The sequence below is a fragment of the Accipiter gentilis genome, chromosome 10, assembly GCF_929443795.1.
Source record: "Accipiter gentilis chromosome 10, bAccGen1.1, whole genome shotgun sequence".
NCBI lineage: Eukaryota > Metazoa > Chordata > Aves > Accipitriformes > Accipitridae > Astur > Astur gentilis.
In genome coordinates, this window is record NC_064889.1 from 22,696,992 (window position 1) to 22,722,900 (window position 25,909).

A 25,909-nucleotide genomic window follows, 5' to 3' on the forward strand; every position below is an offset into this window, starting at 1 on the left:
GCGAAGTGGGTGGATGCACAGCTTGGGGAGTACATAAAGATACACCTTTATGAGAGGCATGACAAGCAGTCCCCAACCTCACAACAGCAAGAATTGCATGGTTGCACCCACGAGCTCATAGATACCCCATGCGCCAGGTCTGGGAGGGGACTGACGGCAATGCTGAGGAAGATGTTAAGGGCTTTGTTAAGTGACACTGACATTTTAAAAAGGAAGTTCAAGCAAAGTACAGCCTTGCTATGTCAAGTTAAGTCTTCCTTAAACACTTTTTTTTAAACCTAGTTGCTATAATGCAGGAAATGTCATGTATAAAAGAGCTTTATCTGAGTGCAAACACTTTGCAGAGCAAGTTTAACATCTGAGACTGTGTGTTCATCCCTACAAAAGAACATTCATTGTCCAGACATTCAGCAAGGGGAGGAGGGTGGGCAGGAGGGGAGAAAATGCAAGAGAAAAAAAAAAAAAAATCTTCACTCTATTTTATGACTGCAAAAGGCATTTCTAAGACATTTCTGTATAGCTACAATGTTCTCTTTTGTTATAATGTTATCTCATTAAATATAAACTTACCTGGACCCAATTCTTTACTTTTGGAATGATTTAAGACATCTTTCACTAGGTAGAGAAATTAGACCAATTAACAAACATGTAAGCCTTCTGCCACAAGGATTTCTCCTGAAAGGGCTTTAACAGCAAATTTAGCACTAAACTGCTTCAAGCAAGTTCACTGCCTGGTTTCTCTGGCTGTAAAGGCAGCAGCAGTTACACTGAATAACAAGCCTGCTACTGTAATACATCACCCATCACAGCTTAACTGGCATGATAAAGTGTTTGCTCGTGAGGGGATTGTGCAGCCAGTTCAAACAAAGACCACTTCATCTTGCATTTCCTAGAAATCTTTTTTTTTAAAAAAAAAAAAAAAAAAAAGGAAAAAAGAAGGAAGCTCACATCCTGAGCTGTGCCTATGGGGAGCACTGGGATGCCTGAGCCACTCCCCAGTGTTCACTCTCCCCACATAAGGCAGAGAATTGCCTGCCTGCCCTTACATATAACCGCTCTGTTGCAGCCATCCCCTATGTATTTCATTCAGTTATAAATGAAATAATATTATAATCACTTGGATTTTTATTACTGTTACCTGAAGACACTGCCAGCAGTTTCCTCCAGCTGCTTGCTGAGTGGATGAGATTTGCAGCAAACCTAAATCAATCAAGCCAGCAAGGTCATCTTTATTGCAGAGGGAGAAATAAAGCCTGGATGAGTCTCACATGTTATTTCACCCCTTGCCCTCCTCATTTCCCCACCCCTCCTGACAGTTTCAGTTACCAAGAGCTTCCAGGGAGAAGATGTAGGAGAACCACTGGGAGAGCATCTCCCCACCACCAACTGCAGTGCATCTTCTCCCTGCAGGGAGCAGGGGTGCATCTCTCTCTCTCTCTCTCACATGCACATGTGCAAATCCCTAATTGTTCCAGCATTTCCCCACAAATAGAAGACAGAGAAACAAATAGAGTGATCCACCACCTCTCCAAACTATTATTCTGTTAAATTTGCTGTGGTCTGGGCAAGCAGAGATTTACCCACCAGATGAAGCCCTGTGCAGCGGTAGCTCTGTTGTGAAATGTACAGTCCACAGATAAGCGTGCCCCAGCACTCTGATTGCCCTTATGTTTTAATACCCCTTCAGATCTTATTCATTTCCTACTTCCACTGACAGTACATGGCAATGAGTTTGCCAGGCTATCCTGGCATGAAAAGCAAACCTTTCAGCCTTGACCTTCAACTGACATGCCAGTGGGCAGGAGGGAAGGTGTGTTTGGCCACCCAACATAGATCCTTTCTCTTGCCTTTTCGGGGGGCTGGCGTGACATTTGCCATAACTCACACCCGGGAGGTTTGCCATCCCAGCCTGGTTAACCAGTACATTTGAGTTCCCACTCTCAAAGACTAAAGGACAACTGCCAAAAGCTGGCAACTTACAGCAAAGGCATGGGACAGAAGTTGGCAGCCTTCCCAATAATAAATGCCTCATTCAATTATCTTCTTACATCCAAGAGCAACAGGATAGCTTATCCCCAGCTACTGAGAGCCTGCTGGCCCACTGGCCTGCCTCCTTTTGTGGCTGGGGTTTCCAGTAAGCCAGGCTCATCCCCAGCAGAGCTCCTACAGGGAATCCAGCCTTGACCCCACAGGAGAACCAAGGTGGCCACTCCACAGCAGCACACATGGGAAGCGACAAGGCAAACAGGGCAGATGAGAGCTAAGTGGGACCCAAAGCAGGCAGCTTGACCAAGAGGACAGCCAGGAAGCTCTCCTAAAGCACAGACAAGAAGTTTTCTCTTTACCTAGCTGCTTGTCTAAATTGAATTTGGTTTAACTTAAAACATCATTAAAAATATCTGCCTCTATACTTGCTCACTTTATGCTGCCCACAGTACTGTGTGGTGTCCTGCCATTTACTGTGCCTCTCTTAAATCTCTTGGCATGCAAGCCTTCCAAGGCAAAGGCTGCAGCACACAGCCCTCAGCACTTTCTGCACAACACGCAGACTCCCAGCAGGGGTGCAGCAACCCTTATGGGATTACAGACTCCACATTGCAGCAGATCAAACAGAGAAGGAACTGTCTCCTTGCTGTCAGTCTGTCACCTTCAGCCCAGGACCACTCTCACGGAATGAAAAACAACCCAGATTGGATCATACGTATAATCACAGCACCATGGGCCAACATGGATACTGCCCTAACAGGATATGGCGCCAGCAACTTCTCTGGCAGGATGGGCTCAAATCCACCGGGCAACTGGATCAAAGAAGAATGGACAATCCCATGGTTTGTTTCAAATGTTGTAGAAGACACAGGTTGAATGTTAATCAGAAAGAAAAAAATACTGATCATCAACATATCAATGGGCTCAGTTTAGCTTTCAGTGCTCATTATTGTCTGGTGTGAGATGCAGGACTGAGTCTGTACTGATTTTTCCAAGTTTCAAAGTTATAGCTATGGTTTTATTCCCAAAGGCTGATGTAGAAAGGACTGCAGCAGCTCTACAAAATACTTGAGTATTTAAAAATAAAAATAAAAAACACAACCCCCCCCCCCCCCCCCCGTGATAGCATCATCCAAGTGACAATGCTCAGGAACAGTGTCTGGAACATTTTACAGTGATTCTGTTATATTCCAGCACACACAAGGATGTGAACGTTTACTTTAGCTAACCACAGAGTGCAAGAGCACACAGTTACATGAAAAGGGGTGCTTTCCAATGTGTGGCAATCAGGGGAGTCTAACCAGAGTTTTAAGAGATAGCCGTATTTTACTATTATTTAGCATCAAGGCACCACAAGAACCACTGCAGCTCCTTTGTTCTGCATATAATCATCATACTGATAAACCTGGCACCAACTGCTCAAATTGGACATGGCTTTTTTGTCCCACCGCACAAAGAGAGGCAGACACAAAAACAAGCAGTGACATTGTATTGGCTACCAAAGAAAACAAAATCCAAGCCACTGTTCTTCATTGCACACTCTTTGGACAGGAAGAAAACATACTCTAAGAAGTCACCTTCTAACCATGTTTTTGGATAAAGAGTTGACTGTTTTGCATGGTAACTAGGCATGAAATTTATACCAGCTACAATGCAGGCTTCTCAGTGTTTTTTCTATGTCGGCCATCAGTCAGGTGCATGAGTGCTCCCACTTAGATTTAACTTGGATGCCACGCCAGAACACGTCCCATCAGCATCACACTTGTCACTTTAGTCCAGGATGGTTTTGCTGGCATGCCAAAGCAGCTGAGTCTCAGAGTGCATTGCTTTCTTGGCAGGTATTCGTCCTCGCCTAGGGTAGACAGACATAGGGGAGTCCTAAGTCTAGAAAAAATAAGATTATTGTAGCCCATCAGATATGATTTCTGGCTTTAAGGATTAGAGCTGCGTCACAGCAGCTAGCGAAAAGAGCAGGTTGTTCCTTAGCTTGTACCTTGTAACATTCTACTGTTTACTTGCACTTACTTTAGACCGATTTCTTTTCTGAAAGCATATCTCAGTCCTTTGCTTAACCCCACCACAAGCCCAGCTCCCATACTCTCATTAGAGTAACTGCCTGCAACTAAGGCTAAGCATGCTTAAGGTTCACGTTGTCCTCACACTCCTTAAGGAGACAGTTTCTTCAGCAACTGTAACTGACTGCTTCTCCTCTACTCTCAGCACTTCCAACCTCAGCTTTATCACTGTGTTGACCTTCTGCAAAGGTGAGCACCTGTAAAACAGAACCTGAATTTACACAGGCAGCCGCACTCTCCCTCATGGAGAGAAACTGGTTCACTTTGAGCTGCAGTTACAAAAGGAGCAACATCTGCTCCATAACCACTCAGCAGAGTATTGCACAAGAGCAGTTACTTTAGCCAGCCTGATATTGCAAATGCCAAAGGAATTTGGTTCCCTTGTATCGCTCTACACACAGGACCTCTGTTTAGAATATTTGAAATTACTTGGACTCCACCACACTCATAAGACCCCCCCGGGTTTCACTCTGGCTCTCTTGCTTTTGCCACCTTTCACCTTCAGGAGGTTCTTCCCCATTCCTCCACTTTGCTCCCCGGTGCTGGCAAAATATCATCCGCACCCCTGCCAGCTCAGCTCCCCCAAGCTTTATTAAGAAATCATCAATGAGTGCTCTAGGCCATGGTTCAGAAAGGCTGACAGAGAACCCCAGGTTTGTCTCTGCAGGGCTCTTTGCTTCCAGCTCAATTCATTCACTCTTTGATGCCGTCTGGGAACTGAAGCAGACAACACTGATTATTTTTGCAATTTCTACCTGTGATTTTTCTGCACTTAACTGGGAGGGAGGGGACACTTCTTGAGCCCACTCTGGAAAAAGGCCCATTCTGGCAGAAAATTCAGTTCTCCCTCTCCCTCCTGAAAACAAGTCTGCTCCTGCCTCACCTCACTTCAGCCCTGACAGTGGAATTTTAATTGAAGTGACTGGTGAAGGAGGGGAGGGAAGGTGTGGTTTGGCTGCAGGACAGAGAGTCAGGACCTCTTACACTCTACACCTTGCCCTGATGGTATCCTCCCGTGCCCTGGGGATAACCCCGTGCCATGTGGGGAGAGCTGTCATTCCACAGGGTGCAAGGAGCATGGGAAAGGTTTGCAAAACGCTTTGAAGCTGAAGGACAAAATTCTAGACCTGAAGTAACAGTTCCCTCAATGTACTGGGAAATCGGGTTCCTCCAAGTTTCCCTGCGAGCAAGGTCAAAACCACACTTCTTCAAGCTTGCTCGAGAATGACAGTCAGTCCAAAATTAAGTTGAAAAGTAACTTCTCACCCTCTTGTGAAAGAGGCCACAAAAAGCCTAAATGCATCTTCAAAGCCTAAACAGATCTTTAAGGAGAAATACTCCCCAGAGAGGAGAGCAAGTACAGGCACATGATCACAAGCCAGAGCTGGGCACTGACGCTAGGGCCTGGGCAGGGCAGAACTGCTGCTCTCGAGGGACAGGGACTTGGTGGTGGAACATACCATGGACCTGCCCCAAGTCACCTTTTGCCACACTCAGCAGCTACCAGATTTCAATATTTATCCACACTAATGGAGCAGAAGAGAACATCAACATCAAAGCAAAAGAGCTTAACATGAAACAGGGCACATCCCCCTTGCGCTCTTCCTTTATCCCATGAGACCTCTCATGGTAATTTGATGAAAAGTTGTTTTTCCATCCAAGCTCTACTTTGAGTCCAGAAGCCAGCAGTGACAGCATCAAAATGCTATTTGGGAATGGAACTGAAGAGCTGTCAGATAGCTTTGTAGGGTTAAAAAAAAAAAAAAAAACCAGCACAGAAAACCAAACACAGGAGCCAGGACATGGCAAACCTTAAGATGTCTGAAAGCCAAAGGACAAAAACATCAGAGATTCAGAGCTCACCCAGATTTTGTCAGCTTTAAGACCCTCCTCTCCATTTCAAAAGATGAGTGTGCATTTCTGGGCAGGAGTGGTTTCAGCAAAGTCTCTTTGTGAAATGAGCACGAGGACATGTGCAGGAGAAAAAAATATTGGGGGGGGGGGGGGGGGGCGGGAGCAGGTAGGTAAGATGGGGAAATTAATCCAGAAGCTGCAATAAAGTTCAAAAACTTTAGGAAGTCAGGGGTTTTTTTTCTAGTTGTTAAGTGCCCTGTGAAAGACGGGGTCCCTCTGTAATGGTGCATACACTCTTTCAAACCAGGTCTGTCTCTGGAGCAGAAATTCAACACACTTTTCCCCAAAGAAAGTTCTATTGTCCTGCAGCCACATTGCCATATTCAGACATTTAATTCAAAGCATGAAAGACAAGGATTCCAGTCCTGCTTTTAAAGGGAAAATCTCCAGGCTACCGCTCCATCACATAACTAACACCAGCTTTGTTCAGGGCAGGAGACAGCACAGCTCCCTATGCTCAAAAGGAAAGGGAGGCAACATATAAACAACGTATCACTGTACATCACAGCCTCAGAGCCTGCATACCTCAAACAGTAACCAGTGCTAACAGACTGAGGCACCTCGACAGATGTATAGCCAAGCAGCTATAAAAGAGCCTTTGTGCTGGCTGAACAGAAACAAGGCATTTTCTGTAAGGGAGACAGCCTTGACCACCTAGCAGAATAAACGGGGTTACACATTTCACACTTCCTCTGCACCAGAACTGCGAGGGCAGATGGCACAAAGCAGACGCCGTGGGCTGGAGAAATGACCCATTTGCTTCAGCAGAGCCATGTCAGGGATCTGGAGGAGCCACATTACAACCAGAACGAAGATGACATTGCCCTCACCTTCTATCTTCCTTGCTTGCAGTTCCCGTATCAGAACTGCACCACTTGATTTAAATTTGAGATCTGCAATTCAGCAGAGACTTGCCCTCGCAGTAGAGTCTGTGCAAAAGATCATCACAAATACTTCTGATTCACTGTCCAGAGCTCCAGACAAAGGCTTTTCATCCTAATGCTTAGGCACCCAGCTCCTATTTTATATATTTTGAAATAACCTTTTCACCTTCACCCTAGTTTCCAGCTCTGAAATTAGGCTAATTCTTTAAGGCTGCAGGAGCTATGGTGTTATTTTTGGTCTAGAAGAGATAAGAAACCACGTGGACAGTTTCTCCTCAGTACAAGCACATGCAGCAGCGATGACACCACTGACAAACTTCACGATTTGGCCAAACACATTATTCTACAGGATCAGAGGTGGCTTCCAGTTGGGCCCAATAAAATGCAGCAATAAGGCAAAGTGCAACTGCAAAAGGCTCTCGCAGTGACTACAGCCCACATTTCAACTCTAAGGAGTCAGAGAGGGAAAAAGATTATTTGAAAAAGTCAAAGAAAAATTCCTCTGTCCAAAACCTGGAAAAGCCACAGCTCGCAAACATTCCAGGAAAGCGAAAGCCCTGCTGCTTTATGTAGATTAAATCTGCTATTGTCTCTCAGTTGTCGGTTGTAGGGTGTTTTTTAAATAAATTTCCCCTTGGCCAAAGATGTTAGCAAGTGCCTTCAGCAGGAGAAGGACATAAAACCAAGTATGCCCATTAAGTAATCTGTGATAAGGTTAAACAAACAAGGTAAGGTAAGGGTAATTTCTTGATAAATCATCTGTTATAAGGTTAAGCAAATTTCTCTTTTGTCAGGACAGCAAAGATACACATGCAAGGGAACAATGTTTTTGCTGACCTGGACAATGAACGTGAGAGGTGTACACTCTGGACTCACTCTAGTCAGACAAGATTGTTTTTAGTGAAGCATCTGGGCTGAAAGGTGCATGAAACCACTAAAAAAATTGAACAAGCATTTAACCCACTCTGCAACCATACACTGAAGAGGACTGTAGGAAAAAATAGTTATAAAAAACTCAGCCGTAAGACACAGAGAGTTCCCATCGAGTATTTATGCAGAATTGTACATAATATTAATAGCAATACCCACTTACTAAGAAATTTCTTAGTCCTTATTGAGGACAAAGAACATTGCCCTTATGCAGAGATGCTGAGGAGTGAACTCTGCTGTTTGGGCAAATGTTTTGTCTCTCTGCAAGACAGTAACACATATTAAAAAGTATGGTTACAAAGGATTAAGGCAGCTCAGTTAAGGCAAACTAGCACTCTCTCCTGCATTCCTCACTAATACAGTGGTGACATAACCAGCCAAAACACGTAGCTTTAATTCAAATAAGGTTTAAAGAAGTTACTGCCAAGTAATCACACCCATTGAAGGCCTATGAGCAGAGGAACCTTCATTAATACCCTGCTGCTATTCTCAGAGCACTTTTCTAACCTGTTGCACCCATTTGAAGTGGCAATCATGAACAAGAGCAGGCAACAAGTTTTCATGAACAAACTTGTGCTAGCCTTTCAGAAAGCACACTGACACAAGGTCTGAGCAAGGCCAAGAGGACAGTGGGCAAGGATGCAGCATCCAAACGTTGGCTGCCTACCCAGAAAGGCTGGAGCAACCAAAGGTAGACGAATTTTCTGATAACGTGCTTCTTTATTTATTTTTCAGATAACGTGCTTTTCTTCGCAGCTGGAAGAACATGATAATAGCACTTCTGGAATGGCAAGCAGCTTTCTGCTACCCTTTTCTGCTTTCTAATGAACTGCTGGCTGAGTCCAAACTATGGGTTCCCATTTATTTCATTGCTAATCCTAGACTCTGTCTAAGAACCTGTGCTTAATCCACAAAGAGTACTGGATGCTTCTGAAGACTGCTTCCAAGAACAAAAATATAGCACTCAGCTGGAGCTCCCTAAAGCCATTCAGTAGGAAGGCTTAAACCCAGAGATCTGGATGGAGCTTAGATCCAGCGGGTAAGACCCCACCTCTGCTCTCTTCATTACACAAGAGCATGTCGTGCCTTTTCCTAAACCTCTTTCTAAGCTAATAACTCTAAAGCACTGGCTGCAGGAGCCTCATCTCACAGCTCTGCATAACCATTCAGGACTCCCATCCTGTACTGACATGTGCTCTCAGCTATGAACCAGAACAGACGCTAAATGAAGCCGTTTGCTCTACCCTAGCAATGCTCCTGAGACATCAGACCACAAAGCACAGAAGCTGATCGCTGGAGCTTCATCTATGCTGCAGCCCTGGGAGCAAGTCACTGCCAGCAGCACAGGTAAAATGGTATCACGCCCGCTGCAAAGCTTGCCGTGAAGCAGAAAAACTGCTGGGGTACTTATGTGGAAAAGAGAGCTCACTGTAGTGGCTTTCCTCTTATCAGCAATACTTCATATCAGGGTACAACACTGCAGTGTGGACAAAGAATAAATGGATAAACAGACATTTCCTATTCAAAGAGTCTTAAAAAACACTTTGGGTCCCTAATAGCAATTTAAATTATATGCAGGCTTTGACTCTTTTACCGAAGTCACCGTTACCATACAAGCTGCAATTAACTGGCATGAAGTTCAATTGGTTCTCAAGAATGCCCCTGATAAAAATCCATCACAACTTTTACTTTTGCTTCGTTATTGTAACAGTACTTTTAAACTTGCTCAAAACACATCTGAAAGAATCACTGACAACTAACTTGCTTTCACTGAGGACACCAGCAGAAATTCACTTCTATGTAAGAAACTAACCAGAAATAACCAGAACTCAATTTTCAGTTCTGCAAGGACCCCCAAATACACTTTCTGCTGAAACTTCAGGATTTAAAAAAACAAACCCTGTTAGCTCCCCAAACCCTTCCAATTATGTTCCCAACTTTTGTGACACATAAAGGTCATTTTGGTCTGGGCATGCAGGAAGATAATCCCCACCCTTCAGGCAATCGGGATTTCTGGCAAGATTTTAAGAGGTCTCCAGCTGATAACCACGAAAGTTCACACCACCAGGAGTCCAGATAAGCTTTTAACACAGGAAATTAGTGCTAAAGTGTTTTAAGCATTCTAAGGATCAATTAAAGATGGTGTAACAGTCCAGCAAAGTAGAACTAAGTTTTCTGCTTCAAATCAGATGGTTTTAGAACACAAAACAGCAGCAGCAGCTCTTCAGCCAGGAGATGTCTACAGGAAATGAGGTTAGACAAATCCCGGACAATTAATCCTCTGTGCAGTCAGATTACATACTCACACCAGGGCCATCAGACAACACTGCAGAACACCAAGTTAAACTGCTACCTGCCTGCTGCAAACACCGGGCATCGCAGGTCATCATCTTGCATCTTCCTTGTTCATCCATGAACCAATGGTTCTCCCACCACAGCTTAAAAAGCCAAGCTCCTTACTGACATACGTTAAGTAGACTTGGGTACAATGCACAGGAAGACTCAAGATACACAATTCTCATTAGTAATTGCAGCTGCAAGCTATAAAAAAAGAAACACGGCAGCACACTGAATGCCATCTTTTGCCTTGTCAGCACTGGGAGACCACAAAGTTCACCAAGGACAGTGACTTCAGGAGTGGGCAACTGGGAAGCAAAAGAGGAATTGGCAGTTTGTGGGCTGAGGTGAGGAGTTGCCTGGTGTTAACAGCTCTTTTCAATGTTATCTCCCAGCACCAGCAGCAGACCAGTGACTGCAAACACAGTGAACTGGCAAAATGTAATTGTACACATCACAAATGCATCCTCAGAGACTGCCCTAGTACACTGACAGCCCAGAGAGCACAGGGAAATGCTCACAGGGCAGCTACTCAGTGCTGTGTCAAGGCAGAGTTAACCTGCTATATACTATTTTCTCCAAAAGCTTTAAGAAACACCTACACAGCAGGTGCTACACACCAATACAGCTGGCTATAACCACTGTCTAAGGCAACTCTGGAAAATTATCTGTGTTCACTCACTCAAAGTTCAAAAGAAAATGATGTTTTACACTAAATTGTTTTTATAAAAAAACCAAACAAATATTACATCAAAACCCACCATATCCATCCATTTAAAAGATCCACCTTCCGTTTCTTCTCTGTAATAATTCAATTGTTTTTATTTAAAAAAAATCCAAACATTTTCTCAAAACACCATACTCCAAGTATAATACAGCTAGCACTAAAAGCATTTGAGCAAAATGTGTTTCTACCATCCCTTTGGTGACCTCAGCTAGTTTATAATAAGCCCCTTCCCCACATCAGCACTTATTTCTATTTCCCATCACCAAACAAGTCTGGCTTTTCTCTCCCATGCTTACAGGCTCTGATACCTACATACTGCTGGCGCTTTAAGCTGCACACAGAACTTGACTCTAATAGATTGAGGGAAGAAAAACAAGTATTATCTCCAAACTTACACAGTTAACTCCCTCCCCCTGCCCCAAACATCCAGGTCACAGTTACCCTCTACATATAGATCAGGTAACAACTTCCATACTGAAAGCTCCAGCTGAAGACACTTCACATCCACTTCAGCTAACACAGACTTTTTTTTTTTTTTTTTTTTACTGTCTAGTCACATGGGACATTTCACAGAGATTCTGTTTATACAGAGGCAGCCATGAAGTGGTTTATTCTCTCACCCTCATCTTTTATACACAGAGATAAGCACTAAATAAAACAGAAAAGGAAACTTGCCAGCTCAAAGTTTGGTCAGACATAATTGACCCATGGGAGACAACTGACTATACAGGTACTACTGGGTTTTATATTGATTAGGTTTGGAATTTAACCGTGTCCTTCCAAGGTCTCCAGTCAGGTGGGATTCACCTACAAGAGGCAGTGCAGGACACAGCTCTGATCACAGCACAACATCATTTCCTCCAATTACCGAGCCTCCCAGCTCCAGCAATCCATCAAGCAAGAATCTACCCTGCAAAAGAGAGATGGCTTTCCCATCAGTTCAGAAGATAAAAAATACATTAGAAAGCTCCTGGTCTCAGACTTGCCTCCCTGCACCTATTGCTGCTCAACAGAACAAACTCAAATCCTCAAGTATCTTCTGTGCGCCTTAATTAAGAAACTGGGATGATAAACTATTTTGTTAGAGTTCTTTGTCCTGTCATGCAATGAAGGATGAGTCTTTCCAGGCTTGTCCTCAAGATAATAACTAATCCTGATGGTTCCCTAAACTCAACAGGCTGCACAGATCCTAATTTCTAACTGAACCACTGTACTTCAAGAAGACAGTAATGGAGGGGAAAAAAAGCAATACTTCTGTTTGCTGGATTAATGGCTGAAGCTTCCTTAGAGTCTGCACGACACCATCAAAGTCCCCATTTCAGCAACCCTCAGCTTAGGCATTAGATCAAGTCATCCAGCTAACTAGGGACAGATTAACCATGTGCTCACAAAAATTAGGTCAGTCTCAAACAGTCTCTACAGCCTGGAAAGGCATGTATATGTAAGCACAAATCACACAGCCTTCCTCTTTTAAAATGATGGCCAGCAGAAAGTCAGTGAGATCCAGACCCAAGTAACTTTGGTACAACACTTAGCACTATATACAAAGTGGTTCTTGATTTCTACAACAAAGAAGAAACCTTTACCAACCTGAGTTCAGAAGCCACCAAGAAATGACTTAGTGATGTCAAGTTTTCCCTCTCTGAAATATTTGGTTCTCAAATATTTAATTTTTTTCTGAAGTGAAAGAGCTAGGTCAGGACTTTGGTGCAGATCTGAGATCTGTCTCTTATTCCAAACCCTCCCTAACCCACACCTTGGTTTCACAAACCCAAACTGCAGCCTTTACTCTCTACTTTGACCTCTCTGCCCTCCTCCTCGGCAAATATTACTACTAAAATTAGACCACAGTGGTCATACCACACTGCCACCCCCACTGTCATCACAGACTCCCTGTCACATCAGTCATGTATTTTAGTCTCACACTGAGCCCATGCATCACCTTCCCTGCCCAGATAATGCTCTTCTCTAGTCTTACCTGTCTGTTCTCTGACGAAATGCCACTCCTCATTACCTTCATGAAGCTCAATCTCCATCCATCCCCAGAATGGACGACCACCCACTTCCAACTTACTCTGAAGCCAAAAAGACATCTCTGAAGTGTTTCAAAGATAAAATTTAGTGCTTAAGAAAAGATGGATTTACAAACATCCACCCTAAAACACTGGGCATGCTTGTACCCTTCCTCTTGTGCATACATACACATGATTTGTATCGTACATTTCTTGAAGAGATGCAATGGGCTACACACACAGTGAGATAAGCTATCTGTTGCTGTCAGGGTTTGCCAAGTTCCTATGCTCTGACTTCAAAAAAACATATGAGCTTTGAAGCCGGGACAATATATATGTATTAGAGCATCTGATTTCAGAAGCGCTGCTGGATGCTCCCACCACAAAGACAAGCCGAGTCTTACATTTTTCTGCCTGGAGTCCAAGGCAAGGGTTCACAGAGCAAGAGCGACCAAACTTCACAGTCCAACCCCACTACCCCACACAGACTGCAGTGAACTGAGGTGCTTCAGAGCACCCTGGCCAAAGCACCCCCTCATAGACCCCATCCTGCCCTGCTCCGAGCTGTACTTCCTGCTGAAGTCACCGCATGCTGCATGCCATACATTAGTCAGCTACAAACTGGCTGAATCTCCTTTTTCATGAATGAAGAAAGGTTCTTTCTCAGATGATAAAGCAAGGTAACTGAAGGTTAGTGGTTAACAGTTGCATCTGTCCCCAGTCTTTCAGTTCTGATCAATCACTGCAGGACTTTTGTTGTTGTTGTTGTTTCATTTGTTTTTTTTTACTTCTGGCTATCTTACAGAAAACCATAAACTTCAGTTTTGTCCACAGGAGAGTCCATTCCAGAAATGGTATGTTCTGGCACTGCCAGTATACTTGGCAGATATAATGAGCACTTTAAGGGATTTTCTAACTTCAGTGAATTTCAGAGTAGCAATTATCTTCAATTACTACAGATGAAAGACCACACGAAACATTAGTTCAAATCCCCCTCCTCTCAGAAGCCCCCTGCTATCCCTAGTTACCACTGCCCTACATTTTCCCTCACCAATGCCCAAATGGTTGGACATACTCTTCCTTGATGCTCATGTTTCTTGACGTGATTGCTCCCTTTGTCATAGCTTCTTTTCCATGTTGTAAGAAAAAACCTGTCTCACTTCAGGACATTTAAGAGTACTTGTCGCTAGTCTGGAGGAAAGCACTGCCCCCTGCACAGAGACACACTTGATGCTTCTTACCTAATTTCTCCCACTACCCTCAATCAGAACAGAGGGAAAACCACACAAAACATTTGGGCATTTGTATTAGCAGTTAGAAGTAGCGTAAGCTGCTCCGTTGGATCCAGCTGTTTCTATTGCACTTTAGGACACAAAGCATTAGTATCACCTGAAAGCAATGTGTCAGAAGGGTTTTATTACTGAAGAAATTAATGGGATATTATCAGCACTGCCTTGATTTCTAGCAGCTACAAAGAGCTTGTATTAAAGTTACCAGTGCTCTTAAGGTGAGGATATTAAACACAAATTAGAACAATACACAGCAGCAGCTATGAAACAAGGCTGAAACAACACTAAGCTACAGAGCAATGGCTTCGTAATTTAGATGGAAGGAAACATTTAGATTTAAAGGAAACATTAGACTCAAGACGAAAACTGAGATCAACAATACGCTGGGATCATTTAAATCACAAATGAGATAGCTTGTCACCAAAGCTGAAACCTGTTCTCAGGCTGAACAGCCAAGACCATGCATGGCACCGCATGGCAGTGCATGAGAAAACAAAACTAGCATGTCTCTGTGATCCATGCAAGACAAACTAGAAGAACTACTGGTGGGAGGAAATGAGAGAAGGAAGAAGACTTAAATACGTAAACTTTTTCTGAGGAAAAAACCCAGCAGCCTGCCACAAGTCCAAAATACCAACATTCACCAGAAATACAGAATCACTTCCTAGCAAGTTCAGTACAAGCCTTCTGTCCTCTTCAAGAGGAAGGACTGTGCTCTATACCACTTCATAAACTGTCAAGCTCCCATCCGTAAGCTTCAGAGACTTCACAGCTCCATTCTTTTCAAGATTTTTTTTCTCCCAGTTTGCTGTATAAAATCCATAGCTTTGGCTGCTCCACCCTATAGAGGGCTGAGTTTTACAGCTATTTGTCAAATAGCAGTAACAGTCTCAGTTTTGTTTTTACAACAATGAGAATCCTTGCCATAAAGAACTTACATTTTAAGAGGCATGTCTTATCTGTGACTCACTCGACCTGTGTCAAGTAAGGCACTGGCTACAAGCCTGGTCACAGGAGCCTAAAATCCATCATGGGTTGCAAACTGCTCCTGAAGCAGCAGCCTGGGTGCATCAGACAAAGCTCCCCAGAGCCCAAGGAGCTTCAAATCTCCTCAAGCTTGCACACATTGTTGCTGCCTTTTTTCTGGGATGAGATGAAACAGGAAGTCCAAAGAATCATGGTGTCCATTCCTTTACTATATTTGCTGAAAAGGTCCTGGCAGCAGGAAGAGTGTGAACAAATCTTTCCAAGTCATGAAACAGGCAATAACCAGTGCCACTAATGAAGTGGTCTAAGAGGCACCGCAGAGAGCAGTGAAGTGACAGAAGCACGCGAAGGGGTTGAAAAAACGGGGGTTTGAGACAGACTGCTGTGAGCAGAAAAAAACCAGAGCCAGGCCTGGAGACACGTTTGGGCATACCACCAGAGCCAGAGCCAGGGAAGATGAGCAGCACAGTAAAGACATTGTGGGATCCTAAAATCAGAGAAAGGGGGTAGTGACCAGTCATGGAGATGAGTAAAATGACTCTGGGCATAGAGCCCACCGTAAGAACAGTGCAGGGAAAAAACACCCGCACTGAGGTCTGGCAGGGCATTCCATGTCCAAGATGCTAAGAACAAAACCCAAAGAGCTGGGGGGTGACTGCAAAGACCTGAGCTCCTCATTTGTGCTTCCACTTGAGACTCTCCAGAATAGGAAGTGCAGCAAGTGATGGAGAAGTTTGAGGTTTGGGTTTTCTGAGGCCAATGCAATTTTGTTTGCTGAGCCTCATGCTGTCGCTGCTTCCCTTTTGACAGGAATTGTGAAGAATGTGGTGGCTGTGCCCCAGCAGAGAAGGCACAGATAAACTTTTTGCTCTGTCAGAAGCTCACTGAAATACAACACTTTGCAATTCACTTACAGTGGCCTGTTACTTGATGTTCATGAACACACAAGACATGGAAAATGTTGCTTTTACACCAAGCTTTCCTAACACAGCTGTTGTAACAGCTGTGTTATTTCACACAGCTATTGCTTTATCTTAAATAAAATACCAGGCACATTTAATCTAGTTGCCTGGGCTATGAGAAGACCAGATCAAAAAAAAAGGAAAAGATGACAGTTTTTTAAATTTAAAAGCCTCAACTAAATGAGAGTGGACCTATTCCTTGCAGAAGCAGTGTACTTTCATCACCGAAACTCTTCCCTCTCTCCGAAACAGCTGAGTCTTAGCATCTCACACTCACGGGTTACTTCTGAACATCTTACAGTTTATACACTTCACACAAACCAATTTTAAGTAATTCATGGCACTTGGGAGAAATCCAGCACTACAGATAATTTGACAGAAGCTGATCATACAAAACTGATTTTGAGAAAAGGCCAATCTAATTCTGTCAGATAGCATTCCTAGTGCAGTTGTGTGCTATCATTAGCTATTTCAAGCCAAAATTTGATTATGTTGAATGCAGGAGGTCTTTGCCAGTTTCAGTACGACTAAAATACTGACCTTCAGTAAGTTATCAAATGTCACACTGCACAGGCATTCACACCGGAATTTATTTCAACTCAGAATGTCTGAAGATTTTATGCTGCTAAAAACTGTGGAAAAAGTTACTGATTCCTTATCAACAGCTAACCACAATGCTGGCAATACATAAACTAGTTCCAGGTCTGTAAGCAGGCCGTGAGGAAAGCCACTGTTAGTCCAGAAAGTCTTTATGCACAAAAGATATGAATGAATTACTGCAGCTGGAAACCTCATTTCATCACTGAACTGTGAACTGAAACGAAGTAACAGCTTTTGGAGGCAAAAATTCAGTGTCAAAAGTTTAACGGAAGTCTTTGCCAGTGAAAGAGCAGGTCAGCAGCAGTATCTGTTGTCATTCATGACCGAAGCTCCTCTGTCACACAGGCAGAGGAATCCCCCTCTTTACCACATCTCATAAAAGGACAAAGCAATAGTTGCGTACAAGTCATAAATGTTTGTGTAAAAAGACAAACTGTTCACCCTCTCTTCTGCTTTCAACTTGTCCCTTATTTCTAAGACAGACCAAGCAGCTTTTTCCCTGGTACTAGAGGAGAAACAGCAGCTCAAGTCCAGCAGGTGTTTTCAATCAGACAGTCTGTAAACACCCAGGACTCACTTCAAGGAGACCAGCACACCCAGGCAGGAGAAGCTCCCCCTCACCCCTGGGAGGAGCTACCAGCCCCCAGTATCCCACAGGAACAGCAGCAGGAAACTGTCACAACCATGCTGGGGACCCTCTCATTTTTTTCCAAGATGCCAAATTCACAGCCACATCAGTGTGGGCAGACCTCACGTTTCAGTGTAAGAGCAGTGGCTTGTCTCTGCTGACATCAAAGACCTGCTGAGCAGGCACCTGCAGGATTGGGCTGCCAGCAAGTCCCCTGAGCAGCAATGGAGTTGGGCTGCTGGCAGGCTGGGAGGCAGCTCAGCACACAGGTGTGACAGTGCCAGCCACCATGAGACATCTCTGCCATGGCTGTAGTTTGGGAAAAAAACTGTCACTGTCAGGGCAAACATCTGTCAGCCTTGTACATTTCAACTGCAGTGAGCTGCACAGTAATTGTATCATCTATTTTCCACACTGACACCATGACATACCCAGCTAGAGAAGATAAAAGAGGCCTAGACAGTCAAGACTGCAGGGACCCATGGCCATTTTGATATAAGCTTATTCCCTTTCTGTCTAAATAAAAATATCTGTTATGAATGATGAATATTCATCCCCCCACCCCAATGTGCCTAATGTCAGGCTCCATTTCCCTCCTTACTGTTGCATTTCTGTATTTGTGTAGGTCTCTCCCAGGGTGACGCTTGGAGAAAACAGAAAGCATAGAAACCGTACAGTTGGACAGTCAAGTTGCAAAGGGAGGTAAGCTCTGGAGGAACTGCTGTGCAGCCGTACAACAGCAATCCCCTGCTGCCAGCCTCTCCCACCCTCTCCTCTACCTTCCCCAAGGCACAACTCATTCTCCATGCCCTCATCCTTACCTCATAGGACCATACACATTGCACTCCTGCAAACCTCCGTACGCATCTTCCCACTTCCACGTCCTCATGGGTGGTGTACATCTCTCGCAGGCACTCGCCAATGTGAGGCACCATTCTCCGCAGGACTTCCCGGCTCATGATCACTCCTGGTCCCCCCATGCAGAAGTTCTCGCCTGGTTCCAGTGCCAACTTCCCCATCTCCTCTGTGGTGCCGAGGCCAGTCTGCCCAAGAAAGAGGGGCTCGCTGCTGTTCAAACTCCTGAGGAAGTTCTCCAGTTTGTCCCCTTTGATGTAAACATCATCATCAGCTCTCATAAACCATTCATATTTGTCCAAGTAGTGGTCATGCATGTATTTGAGCATCATGAAAGATTTCTTCTGGGGTGGGTAAGAGTCATCTACACCTGGAAGCGGCACGATGGGGATGGGAATAGAGGTGTCTGAACCCTCGCTGGAGAAGAATTCAACCTTGCCAGGAATGGTTTTGGACCATGTTCTGGATTGAAAAAGACAATAAGGACTAATTAAGTATGCAAACCAAGGCAGGCAGAGTTCTACCAGAGGCCACTCAAAGGAACTACACCTCATCTGCTTTACAGATTTTCTTTTTAAATGCCTTGAAATGTTATTTTTTTTCCCCACAAATGAGGATATTCACATGGCACACAGATCAATTGGTATAACACAAAAAATTCTGGTATGGCACGCATCTGAGTATCATTTTTGCATCCCTGAAAGAAAAATAATTCAATAGTAGTAGTTCACTACTGGCAGGCAGGATTTCTTAAGCACACTCGGTACTGGTCTAACAGCTATTGGTCACAAGATACAGAGCGAAGCCAACGGGAGCCAAGATGGGCAAGCAATTCACATACAACTGGATTTAATGCCTCCAAAGCTTCCCTGAAAGTTATCCAGCATCATATCCACCTTCTAGTCCCTGTAAGCCCCCAAAAGCGCAAATGTGCATTCAGAAGTACTGACTTCCAGAAAGTAAATAGATGCAAATTTCACATGAGCTTGTGAAGAATCAGTACCCTGTGGGAAACCAACCAAACAGCAACTTCTCCAGATGCTGTCTCGAGAAGCATGTAGAGCTTTGACAGAAGTAAAACACTACTGCCTGTTTGTGATGGCTGGAGAAGCACAGAGCACGGCAGCGTCACTAACCTCAAATGGGTCTGCCCATACCAGCAAAGAACTAGTAGAAACATAGTCTTAAGAGATGCATGCAAAACATGTAATCCCAACAGATGACCTGGTGCTACCAACAGCCGCACCTCCAGCAGTTTTCTGCGCACTTCAAACCAGATTTTAGTAGAGAGGAACATCACAAAAGAGGAGCCTTTTCTGTGTGAAGCAGCACAGCGACGACATCTGCTCCACACCTTTTGTGCTCCTCTTTGCCAAATCCAACCCATCTGCGTGGGCAAACTGGGTCACTTATATTGCAGGAAGAGACGTAGGATGATTCCTCAAGGCAGACTGCAGAATACTTAACCTCCTCCAGGGAGGATTTTCAATCATGTAGCTGTTACAGCCTTGCCCTAAAAATTATGAATTTTAGGCTTTCAGTGCCATTTTCTCAAATTCTACCTGAGAAAAAGCAGAGTTCACGTATCCTTCACAGAAAACTATTTTCATTGGTAAACCAACAGGTTTTGCCCCTTTTTGTACAGAGGGAGAATATTTTCTAATCATGTTTGGTGACTATAATCAGAATATAACCTATATTCAAAGCTGAATGTGAAAACACTCTCAAGGTAAAGGACACAGTATTCCCTCAATACATCACTGTCACTTTTACCAGATGCCTCTCAACATAGGTTTCTTGCCAAAAGCAGAGCAGATTTTGGGCAGTACAGACCATCTGAAATTTGAGATCTCCAGAATTAGCTACTGTACAAAGCCTGCAATGTAAAAATATTTCAGAAGAATTATTCCTTAAGTCCCACCAGCAAACACAAAGGCAGTTAATTAGCAGTAACTAAACATCAACTTTGACACCTTAATAGTTACACACTAGTTCAGCCCTGTGTAATGAATATTGCCCAATTACTTTAAAAGCTTTGTCTTCTGGGTTTCTTACTGCAATGGGTAGTGTTTCATAGGAAAAGGTTAGATCCCAGCTTCCCAGAAGAGCACAGAGTAAAGCCAGTGGAAACATTCCTGTTGACTTCACAACAGAGGTTGAGGCCTTTAATCAACAGTGATGCAATTAATGCACAGTACTACTGGTTATAAAATCACATCCTGTTAAAGCACTGAAAACTGCCCATTTAAAAATAAGACATGTTCATATCTTGAACTTTCACTAACTATTAAGGAAGTTTTGCTGTTTATTTTCTGACACCCACACTCCACATACAAATCACCTGGTCTTGAATGAAAAGACTACATGGTAAATTGCTCTTCCCATATCAACTCCCAATCTAAATTTAAAAGACTTCTTCATTAAAGGTACTTGATAGATTCAAATTTTAATCTCATAAAAAGAGAAGGCAGAAGAAGCTACTGAGAAATGCAGCTTATCTCATCCACTGCGACCAGTTCCCCATGCAGCTTTGGGTGGACCCAGGACACTTTCCAGACAATCACCAGGTGAAGTTATAAGCTAAAGTCTTATGGAAATTTCTGCTCCTTTGCTTTTTTTAATCAAAAGCAAACAATGAATTTTCAGACTTGCTCTCAAGATCCTGAAAGGTCTGCCTTTGTAATGATTACAAACTATGGACAATGCAAGATATCTTCAATCACTCCTTTCTGGACTCTTGTGGAGCAGTCTTCAAGTGAGTTTTGTTTTGGTTTGTTGTTTTTTGGTTTTTTTGTGTTTGGTTGTTTTTTTTTTTTACACCACCACCCCTTCTGTTGGTTCCCATTTCAAATTTACTCCTTCTCTCCAACCAGGTACCCTTACCTCAGGACCCCCCTAAATATTGTCAAGAGAAGAGTTCCCATTCAATGGAGAGAGAACAAAATGCATGTATATCCATAAGCCCTGGCACATTTGATTCCCAGTCCTCATATTGCATTAAACCCCTCAGCTCAAAGCCAGTTTGACCCCATCTTTTCAAGGATCTGGGCCACATTTAAGTTTCATACTAAAACAGGAATAAACCAGAGACATATTCCTGCATACATGGAGAGCACAACGCACACAGAAAGACCATGCCCTAACGTTAACCACACCCCAATGATCAGTGTGTGACTTGGGTTGGCACCACGACATTACTTCAGCCTCAAGATCTCACATCAACTATGCCCCAGCACAGCTTGACCAAGCCTTTGCTGATTTCCTGTGACAATGCAATTTCTAGGATGAGACAACTCGCCGTGTTATTTGTGACTGTGGCTTCGAGCATTTATTCGAACCCAGACAGACGAAATATGCTCCCACATCGAAAAATTGCCTGAGCGTCTGTGTCAATGCAAGTGCTGCTCAGCAGCAGCTGAAACAATGGGAGTCACCACGTGCTGCTCCTTATGTCTAAGCCACAGCTTGCCGCGGCCCTTTTTGGGGGAGAGAATACAGAAAGAACAGTTTGCTCAGGAAACACATTGAACTCTGCCAAAGAAGCCAAACCACAGACTATAAGATGAACTTTAAGTACATTTTTCTGACCCCAGCTATCAGCTGGGGACTGGTAAATGCATGGATGAATTCTGATCAAAGCTACTTTTAACTTTTTTATCTGACATTGCAAAGAATCAGACCTGGCTCAATCACAAGCGATTCTGCAGATTAGTGTGTTAACAGCTGTTTCTTGCCCATCCTCCCACCTGAAGTCCAGTGTACCGTGCCTGCTCTCAGATTATGGGCCGCAACCTGACCCCTTCCGCTCCTTAGGCACAGAGCTCTTGTCTCAACACCCTCCTACTTCTGTGGCCCCACCAGCACCCGCTCCCACCAGCTGACATTGCTTTCCTGGTCAAGGCTTCTCTAATATAAGACTTGCATGTTTGATAATTAAAAAAAAAAAGAGAGAAAATATTTTTAGTGAAACTTGATGCCCTCCTTCCCCCTGCAAGGGCTCTGCATCACCCCACTGTTTAAAGGAAATGCGGTCATGACACTTCTGCCACCCAACTCCTGTATCTACACCTGCAGAGACCACCTCCGCTGCAGCGATCACTGGTGGCCTCAGGCAGCTTAAGGCCATTTCAACTCTGTCCAGAGAGGAATATCAGGTTCTGAATACAACCGATACGTGTACTAAACTGGTCATTTAAAAACTCAGCAACTGAACTGCTCTGACAGAACCCAACCTTATCTCCTCTGTGTAATCTGAATCTGCTCGGTTAAACAGGAGGATGTGCATGAATCAGGATGGCAAGGCTCTCCATTACCTTCCCCAGAAGCAGCACTGAAAACATGCACGACAGTGTGTGACCTGGTTTCTCTCGGCGCACAGGGCACATAACTCCAACAAACTAGAAGCTAGTGTTGACAAGCGAATCAAAGTGCAATTTAAACGAACAGAAACATAGAAAAATTAGGTAATGCTTCCTTAGAAGAAACCTCTTAGCAGAGGACATTAGGAGCGCTCCTGTATTGGTGGCTACCAAGTCAATTTTACCATCCCTTAACTGGTTTTGCGCACTGGATACTCTATGTGTACCCTAATCTGAACAAGTCACAAGCAAACAGGGTGCAAAGATGTTGTCACAGTTGGTACAGGTATTCATGCAATACAGAAAACTGTGCACAAAGAGTGCTAAAAAAACCCAGTATCTTCTAAAAAGTGACCACTACTATAGTCACCAAATGTTGTCTTAAGTCATTTCTTCATTTAAAAAGAAGTTTCAGAAGCATAGCTTGGAGCAGGAGAAGCACTGATCTGCAATGTTTTATCTTCGGTTTCCAGTGTTTATTATTTATTTGTATTACCTTGCTTTGTTATCAGCTCTGCAGACTCAGCAGAAGCACAGTCAGTGGTGTTATGCAGAGTGCTCCCTTTGTAGAGACCCAAAGTGGAGGCAATTACATAAAATGTATTTGGTTTTTGTCTGCTGCTTGGGAACCTCCCTTAGAGGCGATCAGAGAAACCATTTAAAGTTCTGAGAAATAGTCATCTTGTATAATTATGCTGAAGAAAATCATAATTTGTGAAGAACTCGGCAAGATAACGGACCTAAAAGAGTGATTTCTTGAATACATGGTTCAGCTAAATTTCATGTTGAATTAGGGCCAGTTTTGCATAACTGTTCTTCAAGGTCCCATCTTTCCAGCAACGCTGGCTAGAGGGGAAGCAAATGAATCACAGCTTAGCCAGGAGAACTGAGCACGGAAACCAGCATGCTGCTCCTGCACGTGGTACTGCAGATGACCATCACAAGAGGTCAGAAAAACAAGCTGTTTTATAAAATTTCCAGATAGGTTTAAAAGAGCTTGTCAGTTAAGATCTGCATTACAGAATTCAGATTTTGAGGGGGAGTTCCTTTCAAATTTTTGCAGGACAGTTTGGTATTCAGCTTTAACGGAGAACCCAAGCAGCTTCCACAGCTCCTTAGAGGCCTTTGAATTAAAGTCCTCCAATTTAAAGTGATGCCAATTTTCTGTCCATGGATATCCATCCACCTTCCTTGCAGAAACAGGGACAGAAACAGATCCATCGTCTGTAAGCACACTGATACTCAGTGGGTCAGACTAAGATCAAAGCCCAAGTGCCTCAGAGGTTTGGGCCATATGGTTATTTTGGGGTACATAGGTGACTTTGTTTCTCCTTATCCCCATGCATCAATGCCAATTGCTCTCACTCTACTTGTTTCATACTGTTCCTTAAACATTCTTGCAAAATTTAGGTAACTTACTGCTCGGAAAGGCCAAGTATGTCATATGTCTGCTAGAGGATACAAGAGCAGGACACACCGAGTTCTCACTATTGCAATACTGCGGTATGATGGACGCATTAAGCAAAATGCGTGTCGTGCTGTCACGATGTTCAAAGTCACTTCACACAACCTCCTCCCGAGAGGCAAGAGTGCATGCTCCACAATCCATCGTATTACCTCACCAGCAACCAGAAAGGACTAAATCCAAATACCACACAAGCCTCAACCTAGGCTCTGAATTTAAAAGAAACACAAAAACGTGTTTTGTATTACACTTCTGCAGCAGCTAGTGCAGGCTTAGACAGATAATACAAACTCCTTTAGAACCCAAATCCTTCTGGCTGCCTTTCACTTAAGCTTTTCCAAGCACTCAGGTATTTAGATTCCAGTCCAGTCTGTTTCCTGTAAGCCACCGTGAACAGTGTGGCAGGCCGTTTGAAACAGAGCCTCCTGAAGGGCATCCTTCTGCTGCAGGAGTGGGATGGCTTAGCAGGAGCCCAGGCATCGCTTGTGGTCCTCATGTGTGTGGCCTCGTGGTACTTCCAGGTGCCACGGGGACTGTCCCAAACTGAGAAGCACTGCGGCTGTGTTCCTGCAGAGACACTGCCAAAGGCCAGCCTCTGACATCTGGCCTTTAACTGCATTCACACTAGTCTCCTGCCACGTTTCCCAGGAAATCTAGTTGCTACGCAAAAAAAAAAAAAAAAAAAAAAAAAGTTAACTGCCTGATATTTCTGTTCCTGAGACAGAACACTTAAATCTTCTGGGAGATTGCTTATTCCCATCCTCTCCTTCCTGCAGCTCTTTTAGGACAACTCCCCTCAACTGCAAAACCATTAGCACATATTGTTGCACTTTCCCTGAACCCCAGCCATACCTTAACTCCTTCCTGCACAGCTCTTTTCCTGACTATTTCTTGTCCTTTGATGTGACTCTGCAGTTTCTGCTGCTGCACTTCACTGGCCTCCTGGAAGGGAAGCTCTGCTAACCTGGCTGTCAGATGCAATAACTGCTGAAGCTACAAATCTGCCCTCCGAAAACCTGTAGATCTAAAACCTTATTCTCTGCCTTGCAGACTATAAAAGCATGACTGTTTCAAAGAGCCAGCGTCTCCTGAAAATCCAGCAGGCCCGTTTTGCCTTGCAGTGGTCATTTTGCTCGTGATTGATGTTCAGGAAGTGGATTGCTTCCCCTCTTGTTAGACCCTATCTGGATTCACAGCAGCAAGGATCAGCAAATGCTTTCCGCTCCGGTCCCTCTTAGCTGTGTCTGTAAATGGCCTTTGAGCCACAGCAATTTGGAGGTATTCAGCCTCTGAATCCCTAATTCCTTTCAGTGCTCTGGCTAGCGTTAGTATCAAGGCTCTGCACACGCTGCCACCCCGGGAATGCCTTGCTAGCAGCTTCCCATTTCACTCGCTGTGCCAGCGATTCAGCTCACCAGGATGCTTTGTCAATGTAGTAATCCCAGCAATTGTCTGCTTGAGTACTTCACGGCAATCAAAAACCATTTAAGATTTCAGGTTTATCTTCCTCTTCCCCCCTCCCCACCTTCCCCCAAAGATGTCTTCCTGTCACCAGTTTCTTTTAGCAACAGAGGTGAGAAAAATGCATTTAGCCCTACCGCACCGTTAAGAGGTCTCTTTATTCATCCCTTCTGAGAGCGGCGTCATCTCTAGAGGTTAAACCAAAATAGCAGTGCAGGAAAAAGTGATACTCAGATCTCCTTCAGAGGGCTGAAGGAGCCCGATTCCATAGCTGGATTTCTAAAGTTGCATCTTTAGCCATTTTTTTTGTGTGTGTGTGTGAGCAGATGTTGCAGATCTGGTTCTGTAAACCCAGCTCTCCCACAGTACGGGACTGTTCAACAAGCACGGGCAAAGCCAGGGACATGAATCCTTCCCACACCAGCAAAGTGAAATGCTC

At 44.0% G+C, this 25,909-nt stretch overlaps 1 protein-coding gene across 2 annotated transcripts in view; it reads right to left on the reverse strand.

The window, feature by feature from the left end:
- Positions 1-25,909, reverse strand: part of CHSY1 (chondroitin sulfate synthase 1) — a 79,021-nt gene that overhangs the window by 50,798 nt on the left and 2,314 nt on the right. For both annotated transcript variants that reach the window (XM_049811396.1, XM_049811397.1), the window contains exon 2: positions 18,153-18,648. In XM_049811396.1, coding sequence (XP_049667353.1) covers positions 18,153-18,648 — 496 coding nt within the window. The remainder of the gene's footprint in view (positions 1-18,152; positions 18,649-25,909) is intronic.